The sequence below is a fragment of the Cavia porcellus genome, unplaced genomic scaffold (genome assembly GCF_034190915.1).
Source record: "Cavia porcellus strain 051 isolate PalLab524CR breed Dunkin Hartley unplaced genomic scaffold, mCavPor4.1 scaffold_28, whole genome shotgun sequence".
NCBI classification, from domain to species: Eukaryota; Metazoa; Chordata; class Mammalia; order Rodentia; family Caviidae; genus Cavia; species Cavia porcellus.
This window is the reverse complement of record NW_026947511.1, coordinates 52,043,960-52,060,522: the sequence shown is the minus strand read 5'-3', so window position 1 is coordinate 52,060,522 and position 16,563 is coordinate 52,043,960. Positions and strand designations below refer to the sequence as shown.

Here is a 16,563-nt window from a genome sequence, read left to right as displayed (position 1 = left end):
ATCCGAGCGACGCGTACGCGAGACCACACCCTTAGCACCTCCTTTTCCTCTCCTTCCACCACTTCCGCCCTATGAACGTTTCTCACCCTGGATTGGTAGAAACCATCGGGCGCATGCGCAGTGAGAGGAGCCCGCTTAAAAAACGCCTTTAAAATGCTTCTAAAGCAAATAATAAGTATCGAACCTAAGAGTTATAGTGAGTGCTGCAGGGTAATGACAATTTTTGAGCCCAATTGGATTGTGACGCAGTTTAAATTAGCTTCGGCCCACAACCCCTCCCTTTGACGCTTACGCTCTGACGCAAACGCGCGGCCGCCTTCCGCACTGCGGGCGCCTGTACGCTACAGGAGTCGGGTTTCTGGAGCATGCGCAAAACCCCGTACGTAAAGATGGCGGCCTCTATATTGCACACGCTGCTCAAGCGATATCCTACCCTTTCGCCCTTCAGAGGTATCAATGGAGTTCAGGTAACTCCTTTCGGAAGGCGTTCTGTAAAAATCTCGACCTAGTTATACTTTCTTTAAATTTTCATTTAATGCCCTTCCCGCGTGCTTGTGCCTCAGCCGTGTAGGCAACACACCACCCTCTGGCCGCTACTGCGCGGCTGATCTGATCCTAAAAGCCTGCTGGTGTTATCCTGTCTCCGAAATGCTATTTCAGGAGTAACTAGGCGAAGTGACTAGATGGAGGCATTATCCATTGGGTCACTCACAAAAGCAGCTGTCAGGGAGTGTCAGAATTCGCGATGGCCTGGAGCGTCCTGGAACTGAAAGCCCCTCGTTTCTTGTAGTCTTGCTGTAAAGCCACGATGCATTCTTAGGACCTAGAAACTAGTTTCTCAGCTTTACCTTTAAACCTGTTTCTGATTAGAGCATTCGGAGAACTTAGTTCTGCCCTTTGAACTGAGATTCTACTCACCACCCTGGAGATTCTTGGTAGAGCAGGGTAGGACAGATTCTTGGTGGGGCAGGGTGCGATAGTGGCAGTGGGACGAGGCGCCACTCCCTGAAGTGGGACTTGAGCGTGGTAACAGAGGTCACTATAGAGTTAAAGACCGGCCTGGGAGCTTGAAAGCTGGCGTTGTGACTCCTTTGTTTTGCTGCGCGGTATGTTGCCGTCCAGCTTGTAAAACTGGGGAAGTCAATGACTTAGGATTCGATCGAGCTGGGTGCTCACCTGCCTCTGTTTACCCCTCCCCACCGTACGTCTTACTTTCAAGAGACTAAACACGTTCTCTTTCTTCTTCCACAGGACTCACAAAAGTGTCCTTCTGCGCTAGGTTTTTAAATTGTTAGGTGCTTCCCAGTCACCTCTCATTATTCCTTTACATGAGCCTCTTAAACTGGGTGTGATAGCACATGCCTGTAATCGCAACACTTGGGAGCAGGGGCAGGACGATCACCATGAGTTGGAGGCCATCCTGGGCCACATAATGAATTCAAGGCTAGCATGAAATACATAGTGAGACCCTATCTCAAAAAAACAAAACGAAACAACTAAACATTAGCCTCTTGTTTTTGGATCCAGTTGGGGATAGGGAGTGTGATTGTTGATTTATGTCACTTTAACCTCGATGAAAATACTACCTTCTATATCTGTTGCTGCTAAATTATGTTAACACAGTAGACATGCATTTCTCTTAGGCCTAAAATATAAGCAGAACAATTGAGTCGTGCTTGGCAAGTGTGAGGTCGGGAGTTTGATCCCTGGTACCAAAACTACAACAACAACAAACCACAGTTGAATCCTGTGAACTCCCTGTCTTATTTTTCCCATCCTTTATAGTTTTCCCTCCAGACTTTTTGCACTGAAGCCTCTTCTGGAAAAGATTCTTTGCCCCCAGCTCCTGTTTCCCCTTATGAGAATGAACCCTGGAAATACCTGGACTCAGAAGGTAGCCCTGAACGGGGAGGGAGTCAGGTGGGGCCTGAGGTGATGGACATGGATGCTTGCCCCTCAACTTGTCTGGCCTTTTGTTTCAGAATACCAGAGTCGCTATGGTTCTCGCCCCGTCTGGGCTGACTACCGCCGCAACCACAAAGGCAGGATCCCCCCACAGCGGACTCGGCAGACGTGCATTGTGAGTCGAGAGCATGGCCTGTGGCATGGGGAGAGGCCATCGGGAGAGGAGCAGATTCACTTGGACAAGGCTTAGAACATCTCCACCTTCTGGTTTCTCATTTCTACAGCGTAAGAATAAAGTTGCTGGGAATCCTTGTCCCATCTGCCGGGATCACAAGTTGCATGTGGACTTTAGGGTAAGGAGAATCTTACCCAAAATAAGGGTTTGGAGCATCTTTGCTGTAGGCACCCAGACTTCCTCACACCTTGGCATGTCTACAGCGCATTTTGTAGTGAATGTTTTTGGAAATATTAAACATTATTTTCTCTCTGGCCCTTTGCCTTCAATTACAGATTTCACTAAAACAAAAACAAAAAAAAAAACAAAAAAAAAGAAAAGGTTTATCCCATCTCTGTAAGCTATATGGTTGGCATGTTTTTAAAAAATGCCCATTTTATTTTATTGTTTTGTATTGTTTTATTTATATCTTGAGACAGGGATTTGCTATGCTGCTCAGGCTGGCCTTAAACCCACTTTGTAGTCCAGGTTGGGCTTGCACTCATAGCAGTCCTCCTGCCTCAGCCTCCCAAGTGCACTATTACACCCAACCAAAACTGTTTCTAATGGAAGAAAAAGGTTACCTTCTGTTATAACCTCAGAAGTGTATTGGTCTACTTTTCCCCCTAGTTTTTTCTTGTATCATTGTTCTGTCTGCTGGGTTTGCTGTCTTCCTGTGACTTCCTTTATTTGCTGGTCACATCTGGCTGTGCTGGGTTCTGAGGCTGGAGATGAGAGCCAGGAAGCTTCGTGTAAAATCTAAGGGACTTTTAAAAACTTCTTTCACACAGTGAGGAGCACAAGGCTTGCTCCTTGAATTGAGCGTGCATTACACAAAGGATTCATGCTTTCTGAGCTGGCAGTGAGAGTGGCAAAAGCTGTGGTGGGCATTGAGGGAATTGGGGGTCTTTGTGCATCTAGCGGGGCAATGGCATCTGCTGCCCTGACGCCCTTCTGACAAGGTCACCCAGAGATGCTTACTGGTTCAGCTTCGTGTAGTGGGTTACGAGGGAGTGGAACGGGGGACATAACCAAGAGAGCTCGCAAAGGGAGCGGCAGGGTTGGTCCTGCCACCGTGCTGCCCTCTGTGTCCTTGGCCCTCCTTCCTGTGCCTTATTTGACATTTGAGAGTTGGTCGAATCAGGCTTGTGGGAAAAAGATAACGACAAGCACATCTGTGAGCAGGACGACTGTGAAACTGCTCAGTTTAGTCAGTATGTGATTTGTTCAGTGTGTGACAGTGTTTTAGTCACACACACACCTTGTGTGACTCAGTACCTGGCCCGGTACTGAAGTATAGGACACATACGTGCAAGGGTGACAGCTGACCAGGCTGTGGAGGAGGTGCGGGTCTGGGGCAGACTGGATGGGATGGGGTGCGGGGGAGGCAGGACCGGTGGATCTGACCCGGGATCTGGCTGCTCTGGCTGCCCTGGCTGCCAGCCCAGCTCTCCCCACATTGCTGCACTGTTCTCTCTGCAGAATGTGAAGCTCTTGGAACAGTTCGTCTGCGCCCACACTGGCATCATCTTCCACGCCCCGTACACAGGTGCGACCAGGTCCCTGTCACCCCGACACTCCCTGTTCCAGTCACCAAACTCCAGTATTTGGTCGGCAGCATGCAAAGTGTGGTTGAATCTTTTGGAAATCTTAGGGGAGATACTCATGGGAAAGCTATTCCATGTGGGAAAAAGATACAGACCAACACATCCGTGAGCAGGGGCAGTGGAGTTCTTCTAAGGTACATAGAGTACCTGTGGCGCACACTGTGATCCCAGCACTTGAGAGGCTGACGCAGGAGGGTGGCCATGAGTTTGAGGGTAGTCAAGGGTAGTCCTAGGTACCTGTGAACACAGTTCAAGGATAGCTGGGACTACATAACAAGAGTCTGTCTCACAAAACAGAACAGCTGTCCTTTCACTGTCCACACCTGCTCCTGGGCAGCAGGGTTAGGGTTCTGTAGCGCCTCCAGAGCCTGAATAGGGCCACTGCAGAAAAATTTGGCCGACACCTGCTCTTCAGTAAGATAAACTTGAGAAGAAGAATCTGAGCTCCCTGGGAGCTCTCACCAGGGAGACAGGGTGGTCTGTGTGCCTCCTGGTGCCGTGGCTCGCTGAAGGAACAGCCACAGCTGATCTCAGATCGCCTGCCCCGGTCGGAAGCTGTTTCTTCCTTACCAGACCCATCTCCGGGACTGTCCCAATAAACCCAGCACTGCCTGTGATGGTGTCTCCCTCACACACACTTTTGTTTTGAGAGTCTGCGTAACACAGGCTGGCTTCAAAGTCATGGCTGTCTTTCTGCCTCAGCATCTTTAGTGTTGGTTAAAATTCTCTTTTTTGTTTGTTTTTTTGGTACTAGGAATCAGACTCATGATCTTGTGCTTACCAGGCCAGCACTTGAGCCACTAAGCTAAATCCCTGGCTGTCCTTAGTGTTGGGAGTACAGGCTTGTGCCTCGCTGCCTCTTCTTTTTTTTTTTTTTGTCTTTTTCATTTTTATCGGTACCGGGGATTGAACTCACGACCGCCTGCTTGCAAGGCAGGTGCTTATGCCGCTGAGCTAAATCCCTAGCCCCTCGATACCTCTTCTTAAAGCATTTAATTAGATGGTTTCTCCGTAGCAGTTGATGCCCCAGGCCTTCATCCTGGCTTGCAGAGTGGGGCTCTTCTCTCTGGGCAGGGGAGGTGATTGAGCCCATGAAGGGGTCATAGGAAACCTGGGCCCCCAGGTCCAGCCCTGCCATCACGTGGAAGTGGCTGCCCCTGCTTCTGTGTGCCTTAGCCATGGTGCCTGTTTGTTTTCTCTGCAGGGGTCTGTATGAAGCAGCACAAGAAGCTGACCCAGGCTATCCAGAAAGCCAGGGACCATGGTGAGTGAGAAGGAGGGCAGCCTTGCCAGGCACCGGGGGCTGTGCCTGGTGTGGGGTCCTCGTGCATGAGTCTGCCTCCCTGAGAAGACAGCACCTGTTTGTTCCAGCACTTCTCTGCACTTCTCTGTCCCCTCTGCTGGGTCTGTTTCTGGCCTGTTTTTATTCCGTCCTTTCCTGTCCTCAGTAGTTCACAACTGCCTGTCCCAATGCCCTGGAAAGTCCCCTGGAATATCCCTGTGTGATCCTGGCTGTGGCCATGGTACAGCTTTGCTGGGGACCCTGGCAGGCCACTGGCATGGGCTGGCCAGCTGCTCTGCTGCCCTGTGTGACCTGAGGGAAGGCACTAGGGGCTGAGTCCCTTCCTTGCAGGGTATCCTGTGGGGTCCTTGTGCCTCGTGCTCTTCTCCTCACTGACCCCCTCATCCCTGGCTCTCAGGGTTCCTCAGCTACCATATTCCCGAAGTGGAGCCGCGGGACCTCGATTTCAAGACGTGCCATGGAGCCGTGAGTGCCACCCCGCCGGCCCCCACCCTGCTCTCAGGTGACCCTTGGTATCCCTGGTACAGCTGGAAGCAGCCGCCAGAACGAGAACTGTCCCGACTTCGCCGCCTCTACCAGGGCCACCTCCGGGAAGAGAGTGGCCCCCCACCAGCATGCATGCCCAAGGAGCCCTCTGCCGCCCCCAAGGAGCAGAGTCTCCCCAGCGATGTGTAGGACTGGGACATGTGTAGGGAGGCCTGCAGCAGGCTGAGGGTGGGTGGCTCTGCTTGCAGCCATCGCATGTGCACCTTGTGGAAGGATGTGCTCAACACCTGATAAAGACTTTACCCCACTCCCTTTCCACAATAAAGTGTCTCCCATCTCTGGCTTGCTTTGATCTGGGTTTGGGATGAAAGCTTTTGAGGGCAGGGCTGATGAGTGGTGGTTGCTCTGCATTATTTATGCCAAGCCTGATGGTGCACGCTTATAATCCTGGCACTGGGAGGTTGAGGCTGAGACTGGAGGATCTCTAAATTCAAGGCCAGCCTGAACTACAGAGCAAGACCCTGTGTCAAAAACCAAAACACAAGGTTTTTCTTTTTTTTTGTACAGGGGACTGAACTCACGACCTCGAGCTTGCCAGGCAGGTGCTTATACTGCTGAGCTAAATCCTGCAGCCCACTCCCCCCCACCCCCAGCAAGGGTCTTGCTATGTAGTTCAGGCTAGTGTCGAATTCCCAGTGATCCTCCTGTCTCAGCCTCCCGAGTGCTGGGATTACAGGTGGGCACTACCGCCCACTTTGTTTACTGAGGATTGAACCAAGATCCTTCACGACCACATCCCCAGCCCTTATTTTTTTTTAGGCTTTAGGATCTGAGTAGCCAGGCTGCCCTTGGACCTGGGTCCTTCTGCCTTGGCCTCACAGTGCTGGGGTTTAGTGCGTGTGCGCCTGGTTTTCCTGCGACCAGGCCCTGCTGTGCCGTCCAGGCTGCACTCTGGCTCCAGAGCCCAGCCTGGCACCAGCACCGGAAGTGGGGGAGTGTCTTCAGCCATTGTGTCGCGGTGGCCTTCGGGGCGCTCTCTGCCTAGTCCCTGCTCCCTGAGGGTCCGGTGCGCGCGAAGATCCGACCAAGCGCCCCGCCCCGTGGGGTCAACGGCGAGGCCACACCGGGCCTTCTGACAACGCTGGCGGAGCCTGGGAAGGGGGCGGGGCTGCCGGCGGAAGTGACGTCGCGAGGGCGGGGCGGGCCCGCACAATGGGCCATGGAGTTCCCTTTCGATGTGGACGCGCTGCTCCCGGAGCGGATCACGGTGCTGGACCAGCACCTTCGGCCTCCGGCCCGCCGACCCGGAACCACAACGCCAGCCCGGTGACATCTCGATCCCGCCCCGTGGCCCTTCCCCAGTTCCTCGCCAAACCCGGGCCGGGCACCACGCCCCCTTCTTTCTGGCGGCCACTCCTTTTGATTCTGGCCTGGCCCAGCGACCCTAAACCTGGTGGCATTGCTCAGTGCTTGGATATGTGACTTCTCACCCCTTAGCCCGATGCGGTCTCAACCACAGGCCACAGCTGACTTGCGACCCCCAACCCCTGCTCCCCTTAATAACCTCAAGGGTGGAAGGAGTGGCCCGCTTGGTGAGGTGTGACAAGTCTGGGTTCCAAAACGGCGCTGTGGGACATCGGGTTGGAAAACACCCAGGCAAAGTCAGGAAGGCCGGAAGCTCGAACGTGGCTGGAGTTGTGGCCCTGGCTTCTGGGATCCTCCCCTTTGGCGAGGATCTGACTGTCTCTTCTCTCCACAGCGTTGATCTGCAGCAGCAAATTATGACCATTGTTGATGAACTGGGCAAGGCTTCTGCTAAGGTACCGGGAGTCCAGATGGAGTGAGAGGGCAGTTGTGCAGAGTTTTGGGTAAGGGAAGCCTGGGTCCTTTGGAAAGGGTTTGGGGAAAGTCTGCCTCTTCATCTTCTCCACAGGCCCAGCATCTTCCTGCTCCAATCACCAGTGCATCCAGGATGCAGAGTAACCGCCATGTGATCTATGTGCTCAAAGACACTTCCGCCCGACCGTGAGTGCCAGAGACATCTCTGACCCATTTTTAACTCCTTGCTCCCTCCACCCTGTCCCCTTCTCTGACCCCACTTCCTCCAGACAGCTGCCACTGGCTTGTTCATTGTTGTCCTCATCCTACAGGGCTGGGAAAGGCGCTATTGTTGGTTTCCTCAAAGTTGGATACAAGAAACTCTTTGTACTGGTGAGTGTTACTGGAAGCTGGTGCACTGAATGCCTTGGTTCCACAGCACATGTGCGCTGGAGATTGAGAGGTGACAGAGATGCCTGGATCTCTGAAGATATTTGTTGTTCTTTATCCCTTAGGATGACCGTGAGGCTCACAATGAGGTAGAACCGCTGTGTATCCTGGACTTCTACATACACGAGTCGCTGCAGCGCCATGGCCATGGGCGAGAACTCTTCCAGTACATGCTGCAGGTACTCCTGGCTGTCTCAATTCATCCAAAACAAAGATCCTTCACCCTGAGCCGCGCCCCCACCCCACAGCCTTCCCATGGCCCCCTCCTCTCCTTCCCAGGCTCCCGACCTTCTGTTGGCATGCTCTCCCCAGATCACCTCCTACCCCGGCTCTCCTGTTCCCTGCAGAAGGAACGGGTTGAACCACACCAGCTGGCCATTGACCGGCCCTCACAGAAGCTGCTGAAGTTCTTGAATAAGCACTACAACCTGGAGACCACAGTCCCACAGGTCAGAAGCAGGGAGATCCCCATGGGGGAAACAAAGGTGCTTCCCAAGAGCGCCTTATTCCCTGGAGTGCAGCTGAGCCATTTCTTTTTCTCATGGTGCCATTGCTAGTGTGCAGCCCTTTCACTATCATGGGTTTTTCCTTACATCTCATTTCCACCCCCAGCACGACTCCTTGATTTAACACTTCCCATTACCCAGTTGGCCATCTTCACTGAAGGTTTATGATCCTATATAGTCCCTGTCCTCAAGGAGCTTTGATTAGCATGGAGAAGGTGATCTCATTTGTAAGTACAGTGATGTGTTATTAATGCCATACGTCCATTCAGCTGATACTTAGTGAGCACCTGACATGGTTGTTGTGGACGCTGAGAATACTTTACTCAGTGAAAGTCAAAAGTTGCCCCTTGCAGGCCTTGTATTCTAGCTAGGGGAGGAGGGATATAGACAATATGCTATATGCTATGGTCCATGGTAAGAGCCCTAGAAAATGAAAGCAAGTAAGAAGGTGTGGGAGTGCTGAGCTGGGGAGATGAGAGGGCGGGTTGCAGTTGAAATGGGCTCTCTTAAAATGTATTGTTGCTCCAGTTTATGGAAAGTAAATGCCTTGGCTGGTGTGTAGCTCAGTGGCAGAGCACTTGGCTGGAGTCGATGAGGCCTGCGTTTAATTCTCAGCACCAAAAGAGAGGACAGCATCCAGACAGAAAGAGGCCACTGCAAAGGTGGCCAGGTGGTGGGCCCAGCTAAAGAGCAGTGTGAGGGAGGGTGAGCTGAGCTGAGAGCTTGGAGGGAATCAAAGAAGGGAGGAGCAGACTTGGGGCCTGACGTCTTCCTGTTGAGACGTCTTCCTGTGGTGTTGCCTCTGAGTGACAAATGAGCACTTTGGCTGTGATCTTGTTACCTGTAGTAAGACATCGTGGCTTGGGAGTGTAGAACATGCAGCAGGAGAAGCAGGGAGACAGTGGCGTTCCCCGGGGAAATGATTTCGCAGAGAGATCTGAGTGTCTACAGGTTATTGAAGCAGCAACACAGGATGCTCAGAGTGAAGACTACGATACAGTCTAAGGACTCTTGGGGACTTTTTAAAAAAAAATTTTTTTATCGGTACCAGGGATTGAACTCACGATTGCCTGCTTGCAAGGCACGTGCTTATGCCGCTGAGTTAAATCCCCAGCCCCGCCTTGGGGACTTTTTAATGAAGATGGGGAAGGAATGACCAGAAGGCAGGATCAGCAAAAACCACAAGGAGATGCTGAGGAAGGAATCTGGGTCAGACACTACTGCTTAGAAAGTTAATTACAGGCATACTGGCAAGTTTGAGGCCAGCCTGGGCTGCACAGTAGGATACTGTCTTGGAAACAAACAAAACAAAACAAACAGGAAAAAAAAAAAAAAAAAAGAATGTATACAGAGAAACTTTGATGCTGTGAGGCTAGGCATGGTGGCATATGTCTGTCATCCCAGTACGTGGGAGGCTTAGGCAGCAGGATTCCCTTGAGTTTGGGGCCAGCTTGAGCTGCATAGCAAAACTGTGTCAAAAACCCAAGAGCACTCGGAAGCTAAGCAGGGTCGGGCCTGGTTAGTACTTGGATGGGAGACCTCCTGGGAATACCGGGTGCTGTAGGCTAAAAAAAAAAAAAACACCCAAGAGCAGCAGGTGCCTCATTTGCCCTTGTCCAGCTTCAGTCAAGCACGGATCTGCTGGGATTTGGACTTCTAATCTTGGCTGTTTCCTGGAGGTAGTATCGTACTGTATGGGGCCTTGATGCCCCACACTTAGCGCAATGTTCTGAGAGTGTATCCATGCTGCAGCATATAGCAGCACTCTGTTCCTTTTTATGACTGAATACTACTTCAGATTTTTTTTTTTTTTTTTTTGTCTTTTTGAGACAGGGTCTCACTATGCAGTCCAGGCTGGCCTTGAACTCACTTTGCAGTCCAGGCTGCTCTTGAACTCACAATGATCCTCTTGCCTCGGCCTCCCGAGTGCTAGGGTTATGGGCGTGCACCCTCATGCCTGGCTCTGACCAGTACTCTGTTAGGTGGACCTTTTATCAGTTTATTGGCTGATGGATGCCTGATTGTTTGCACTTGTTAGCTGTTACACTAAGTCAGTTAACGTTCACGTATAAGGTTGTGGTGAGACATTTTGTTCAGGCTTCTTGAGGACACAGTACGAGTGGGACTGCTGGGTACAGTGGCGATGGTTTAGCTTTTCACAGAACTGATGAGCCAGTTGTCTGCTCTACAGTAGCTGTGCCCGTTCCCTCACAGCCCGCAGCTCCCCATCTTCCTGCCATCGCTGGCGAACTACGCCCCGTTTAGGCAGTGGCCTTTTCATGGCTGAGGTGGTAGCTTTTATAGTGTTGACTTACATTCTCTGATGACTAATGATACTGAACATTTTTAGCAACTTTTAATCTGCTGATCAGCCATTTGTATATCCTCTTTGGATCTTGTTTATAGACATATTTGTGTTTTGCCCATTTTTAAGTTGTGCTATCCATATTTAAATTGTAACAGTGAATTACATACATGCACACACATATATATTACTACTATAGCTATAACACCCTTATTAGTATACAGTTTATGAACATTTTATTCTATGGGGTTCTGTTTTGCTTTTTTGGTATTAGCAGCTGGACCCAGAGCCTTTGCCCCGAGTCACAGCCCCATCCAGAACTCGTGGTCTTCCTGCCACAGCCTTCCGTGGGCCTTTTCCTCTCTCAGTCTTGAGACAGGGTCTTGCTAAATTGCCCAGGCTGGCCTTGGACTGCAGTCCTTCCCCCTGGACCTCCCTAATAGCTGTGTGACTTTTCCCTACTAATGTGTTTGAAGCATAAAAGTTCTTTTAATTTTGATGAAATTCAATGTATCTCTTTTTTTTCTATTACTTTGCTTTTGGTGTCATTTAAGAAACTGTTGCTTGGGACAGAAGATGTAGTCAAGGGTAGTGTGTACCAAGCATGTGCAAGGCCCTGTTTCATCTCCAGTACTGGGAAAAAAGAAACTAGCTGGGTGTGGCTGGTGTACACCTATAATCCTAGTACTCAGGAGGCTGAGGCAGGAGAATGAGTTCATCTCGGAAAAGACAGAAAAGGGAACCACTGCCTATGTAAGGCCACAGAGATCTTCCCAACTCCTAAAAGTCTCACAGTTTGAGATTTTACATTAAGGTTTTGATCCTTCTGAGCACTGGTCTGTGGCTTGAGGTGAAGGTTCACATTGGTGTCTTGTGTGGGGCCCCAGGAGGGCTGTGCTTTGGGCGCTCCTGGGGAGATCGTGGTGCAGGCGGAGTTTGCTCCTGAGCTGCTGACTCTGCTGACCGCTGCCTCTGTCCCTGTGCCGCCTGTGCCACTTCACACTGCCGCGCAGTGGTCCCAGAGCTCAGTCTTTCCTGGTTTCTGAGAGGTAAGTTTTGAGATCAGGGGCTGCGATTCCTCCAGTTTTATCCTTTTTCAAGATCGTTTGGCTCTTTGAGGTCCCTGGCAATTGCCCCTCAATTTGAGGAGCGTCTTGTTGGGGACTGGTTTTGAGCAGCCTGTCTCGGGGCTCTCTCCCTCCCCATAATTAGCGGACCAGTGGTCAACACTGTCCCCTGTGCTGCTGCTTCCAGGTGAACAACTTTGTGATCTTTGAAGGCTTCTTCGCGCATCAGCACCGTAAGTCCCTGCGGCCCTGCAGCTGGGGTGAGGGACACACAGGGCTGGCGCCCCAGACCCCCACTTAGGGGCACCCGCTTCCTTTCTCACAGGGCCCCCTGCTCCCTCCCTGAGGGCCTCACGACTCTCCCGCACCACCGCCGCGGAGCCCACACCCACTGGTAACCCTGGCCCGGGTGGGCGGGAAGGCAGTGGTCCGGGGCAGCACCTGCAGCCGGCCTGGCCTGTGCCCTCTGCCTTGTCCTCTCTCGGGAGCTCAGTGCGGTCTAGACTTACCCCAGTGTTGGTGCCAGGGATTGAACCCGGCCCCTCACGAATACTAAGCACAAGCTCTGAGCAGTACTTTCCAAGCTTGCAGGCAGCTGACAGCAGCAAGTCCCTGCTCCAAGGTCAGATCCATGTGGAGGCCAAAGCCCCCATGCAGATTGCCAGGGAAGGTGTAGACTGCCTCGGCCTCCAGCCCAGAGTCAGGTTCTAGGTCTAGAAGAAATATCCCATGTTTCTGGTGCATTAGGGCAGCAAACAGTTTGCAGAAGCCCAGCCCCTAGTGCCCCGGCTCAGCAGGGGAAGGAGCTCCCCCACAGCACAGCAGCCAGCCCTGGCTCCTCTGCCACCCGCCAACTGTGGGCACTTGGCCATGAGGATGGGGACCCAGGGCCACATACGACACCACGCACAGCAGAGCCCCACCAGGGCACGGGGAACAGAGTATGGTCAGGCCTCGGCCCAGACACCCGCATTTTCTCCTCCAAAGACGCCCTAACGCCACCATGCTGTCTGTACGCTGGCACAGAAACAGAGGTCCAACCCTCCCACCCCCAGAGCAGCTCCCTGGCACCCGAGGCTTGGGCCTGACTCATTTGGGTGCACGCTCCAACCCGCACCAGTGCCGGCGCCACCTCGGCTCCCTCAGGACAGTAAGAGCTACTCCTGCCCCATCTGCCCCATCTTTCTCCCTGAGGCAAGACCTGACCCCTACCTGTCCCCAGCGTGCTCCTGGGACCCAGGTCCCCTTGAGGAGCCATGTGTCAGGGAGCAGAGTCAGGGTAGCAGCAAGGAGGGGCATAAAGTTCGCCACCTGATGCCTCCCACCTGTGTCCCCTGCCACCAGCGCCAGCACGGAAGCTGCCACCCAAGAGGGCCGAGGGCGACATCAAGCCATACTCCTCCAGTGACCGCGAATGTAAGCGGCAGGGTGGTGGGCAGGGGGCAGGGGGCAAGGCTGGGGACCCCGAGGATATTGCTGTGCCACTGTGACACATTCCTTCTTCCTGTTTTGCTATTCCCCTCCTGTTCCCCAGTTCTGAAGGTGGCTGTGGAGCCCCCATGGCCCCTAAACAGGGCCCCACGCCGCGCCACCCCCACAGCGCACCCACCACCGCGCTCCAGCAGCCTAGGGAGCTCACCAGAGCGGGGCCCTCTGCGCCCCTTTGTGCCCGAGCAGGAGCTATTGCGCTCTCTGCGCCTCTGCCCCCCACACCCGACTGCCCGCCTGCTGCTGGCCACCGACCCCGGGGGCAGCCCCGCACAACGCCGCAGGACCAGGTAACGGGCAGGACTGTCCAGGGGCGCAGGGCTGGGGGCCGCCTGTCATCCTGGTCTTCTACAGAGTGGAGCGCAACCTGGGCAGCTTGACAGGATCCTGCCTGAAAATTCTAGAATAATTTCTTACAAAGGCTGGGGGCGTGCAGCTCAGTGCAAAGGCGAATTCAGCCCTCATTACCCATTCTCCTAAAAGGGTTAGAAGTGGCAAAGAGTAATTTGAATTTGTCAGAGATGTGGAACAGTAACAGAGACGGTCTCAAAGCCTTTCAAGAGAAGTACACTGACATGTATTTGTGGAAGTGGTTTGGTAGAGACAAGAGCAGGACAGGGCTTTATTTTTTATTTTATTTATTTATTTGTTTATTTTTGGTACAAGGACAAGGCTTTAAATGTGGCTTAGTTCCCTCCCTGGGTGAGAACTGCATGTAAGGCAGGAAAGAGCTTGCAGTGCTGGCAGGAGGGGAAACCTCAGTTTGACACTTGATGGGGACCCACAGTGCTCCTGCAGGTGGGTCTCAGGGCCCCAGAATCTTGCCTCCTGGGCCAGGACCCCATCCCCGCAGGCAGCAGGTAGGCACCTTCTTTGTTTCTCACCTGGCTTCCTCTTCAGCTCTGACTCCTGTTTTTCTCTCTGCCCCATGTTTCCTCTCCCTTCTTCCTGTCTGTAACATCCTCAGCTCCCTTCCCCGCTCTGAAGAAAGCCGATACTGAGGCCACCCTGAAGCCCCAAGCGCTCAGACCCTGCCCCCTTGCATCTTCCAAGCCTAGTGGAACCCATGGGCGCCGGTGGGGGTTCCTCTGCCCTTTGGGGGTAGCTGTGTTGTGGTCCATTGGGCCTGATCCTGCTGCCTCCCCCGCACCTTGGCTCAGATATGTTGCTGCGCCTGTGCCGGCCCTGTACTCAGCCGGTGGGAGCAGCCCAGGCATGCTCACCCTCAGCCTAGCCATCAGAGGGTGCAGCCTCCTTGTGGGGACCCATTCTGAGTCCTGTCTTGGGGTCCTGTTCTCTGCTGCCGATACCTGGATAGGGATTCAGTAGCTCCCCATGGGATCCACTCCGTGTGACCACACTCTTAGTCCTCTCTGTGGTGTGCATCAAGGAGCCCCACACTTCACTCCCGTGGCTCTGGGGTCTCTGGGGAGATCCACTGACGTCACCACTTCTGCCTTCTCCAGACTCTAAAGGAGTCTGGGTTCCAGCAGTGGAGCCCAGCAAATACTTGGGTCACTCAGCCATGTCTCCAGGTGTCTTCTGTTGGATCCCAGGCGCCCTGGCACCTGTCCCTCCTTGGTGGCTGTGTGCATCCTGTCTGGTGAGCTGTGGGAGTGGGGCAGGGAGCAAGCTCGCCCTGCTGTGCCCTCTGTTCCTCCACGGCTGGAGCCACCCAGTGCCAGCCCAGGCGCCCCACACCCAGTGTCCTTGGGAGCGGGCTCTCCCTCTGTCCCCACCTGTGCCTCCCTTTCCTCCTTCCTCTCAATGTTGTCCAAATAAAGTGAACTTTTCTGTGTTTTCTAAATTGACATTTTCAGTGAACAAAAGAACCACAAAAAAACATAAGGTGTCAGTCTCATTTGTGTTACCCGAGTGTGTTGGTCCTTATTTCCTGGGCTTTCACTGTGCCTCACTTCCGAGGCCTGAGATCTTCCTTGCTGGAGCCTCAGGGCCACCCAGGCACTGGTGTCTATGGGGCTCATCCTTATTGTTGGTTCTCTCTCCGCTCTTATTTGGGTTCCCTGCAGGCCCTGCCTGCACTGGGAGCCTCCAGCTCTTCCCCAGCGGCCTTGGGGTGTCACTCACCGGCATCTTGGGGCCTCCCTGCCGTCCCCCCATCCCCAACCTGTGCTCTGGTTTCCTGACATGACACCTGTCTGTCTCTCTTATGCGTTCCTGCGCGCACGCACACACAAGCGCGCGCACGCACACACAGGATGCACCGTCCCCTTTGCGCCCCAGAGGCTGACACTCACTCCTGGGCTGTCTTCTCCAGCATTTGGCCCGTTACTCCTACTTCCCTTTGGTCCACGTAGCTCATACCTAAGCAGCTGATGCTCCATCAAACTCTTGCCCGTATCAGAGGCTGTTTTTATGGCATGATTTTAATCTCACTTAGCTCTATATTTAACACATTGCCCCAGCGAGCAAAAATAAAGCAATACAGGCTGGAAATTTAGTTCAGTGACACAAGAACCTGCCAGAGAAGAGCGAGATGGTGAGTACAACTCCAGGAACAAAAAAAATAAATAAAAGCAATACATTAGGACCATCACAGAGACTCCTGGGGCATAAAGTGACCACCCCTGGCATAACAGTGCCCCTTCCCTTCCGCGCTCTTCTTTTTCCACTGCTGGCTCAGAGTGCCCCTCTCCATCTCTCTCGCAGGGGGACGCCCCCAGAGCTGCTGGCTCAAAGCCGCTGCTACAGCCGCCACAGGGGTCCGACCCCCTCTGCCCCCGGCGCGAATGAGCACCGCCCCTCCTCGCCCACCACGGGCTCCAGCCGCCCACGCGATGTCGCGGTCTCCGAAGACCAACAGGAATCGGGTCAGGGAACGCGAGAAACCGAGAGCGGGTGAGGCTCGGTCCCTGCCCCACTCACTGGGTCTTCTGCATCCCGACTCCTCGCGCCCACAGCCCCCCACGGCCACGGCACTCTGCCGGCCTGGGGGGTTTAGGGCCGATGGCTCCGGCCTGAGTCCTCTACATTCGAACTGGCCCCCGAACTCCAGTTCCTGCTTCGGCGGCCACGGAGCCCACTTTTCGACTCTCGCTCACCAGGTGCGCCCGCGGGGAGCCGACGTCAGCTCCCCCGGCCCAGCGCTGCACAGCGCGGGGGGACGCGCTCGACGCAAGGTTTGTCCGGAGCTTGCAGGAGCGCCGCAGCACCAGGCCTTGGTGACCGCACCCACCACCCTGCACGCTCGGTGTCGCTGCTCCCTCACTGCGGGGCGTCGCACCCGCGACAACGGGTCCATTCATTCCTTGCAGCAGGAAGTCATTTATACATTTTTTTCTTTTTAAACAGAGCAATAAAAGTATTTATTTTTATCTCGAGAACTACAGAAAAACCTGGCCGTTATTTCACTCTAACACGCCCCTCCTTTCCCCGTGGGCTGCGCCGCTTTTG

The 16,563-nt window shown here is 53.6% G+C and overlaps 2 protein-coding genes across 6 annotated transcripts; both read left to right on the top strand.

Annotated features, from left to right (window-relative positions):
* The first annotated feature begins 297 nt into the window (after positions 1 to 297).
* On the top strand, positions 298 to 5,854 carry Mrps18b (mitochondrial ribosomal protein S18B). Its single transcript, XM_003461013.5, has 7 exons — positions 298 to 467; positions 1,786 to 1,894; positions 1,983 to 2,080; positions 2,190 to 2,258; positions 3,602 to 3,668; positions 4,931 to 4,990; positions 5,427 to 5,854. The coding sequence occupies exons 1-7, from the start codon at positions 366 to 368 to the stop codon at positions 5,702 to 5,704; spliced, it is 783 nt and encodes a 260-aa protein (XP_003461061.3). The 5' UTR covers positions 298 to 365; the 3' UTR covers positions 5,705 to 5,854.
* A 723-nt stretch (positions 5,855 to 6,577) lies between these two features.
* Positions 6,578 to 16,504, top strand: Atat1 (alpha tubulin acetyltransferase 1). 5 transcript variants are annotated; one of them, XM_004999306.4, is made up of 12 exons: positions 6,589 to 6,841; positions 7,275 to 7,335; positions 7,449 to 7,540; positions 7,666 to 7,726; positions 7,849 to 7,962; positions 8,131 to 8,232; positions 11,849 to 11,894; positions 11,987 to 12,055; positions 13,006 to 13,077; positions 13,196 to 13,439; positions 15,820 to 16,008; positions 16,215 to 16,504. In XM_004999306.4, exons 1-12 carry the CDS (start codon positions 6,735 to 6,737, stop codon positions 16,333 to 16,335), a joined length of 1,278 nt encoding a protein of 425 aa, XP_004999363.2. In that variant the 5' UTR covers positions 6,589 to 6,734; the 3' UTR covers positions 16,336 to 16,504. The 5 variants fall into 5 exon arrangements, with proteins under 5 accessions (XP_013002621.2, XP_004999363.2, XP_003461052.1 ...); XM_013147172.3 differs by lacking the exon at positions 6,589 to 6,841 and adding an exon at positions 6,848 to 7,112; XM_013147167.3 differs by lacking the exon at positions 11,987 to 12,055 and having other exon boundaries at positions 6,578 to 6,841.
* The last annotated feature ends 59 nt before the right edge of the window (positions 16,505 to 16,563 follow it).

Bases quoted from the DNA above. Each gene is read 5' to 3' on its own strand.
- Atat1 (XM_004999306.4), top strand. From the start codon at position 6,735: ATGGAGTTCCCTTTCGATGTGGACGCGCTGCTCCCGGAGCGGATCACG. The intron at 7,963-8,130 runs GTACTCCTGGCT...TGTTCCCTGCAG, and splicing joins TCTTCCAGTACATGCTGCAG to AAGGAACGGGTTGAACCACA. The intron at 11,895-11,986 runs GTAAGTCCCTGC...CCTTTCTCACAG, and splicing joins CTTCTTCGCGCATCAGCACC to GGCCCCCTGCTCCCTCCCTG.
- Mrps18b (XM_003461013.5), top strand. From the start codon at position 366: ATGCGCAAAACCCCGTACGTAAAGATGGCGGCCTCTATATTGCACACG. The intron at 468-1,785 runs GTAACTCCTTTC...CATCCTTTATAG, and splicing joins GAGGTATCAATGGAGTTCAG to TTTTCCCTCCAGACTTTTTG. The intron at 2,259-3,601 runs GTAAGGAGAATC...TTCTCTCTGCAG, and splicing joins AGTTGCATGTGGACTTTAGG to AATGTGAAGCTCTTGGAACA.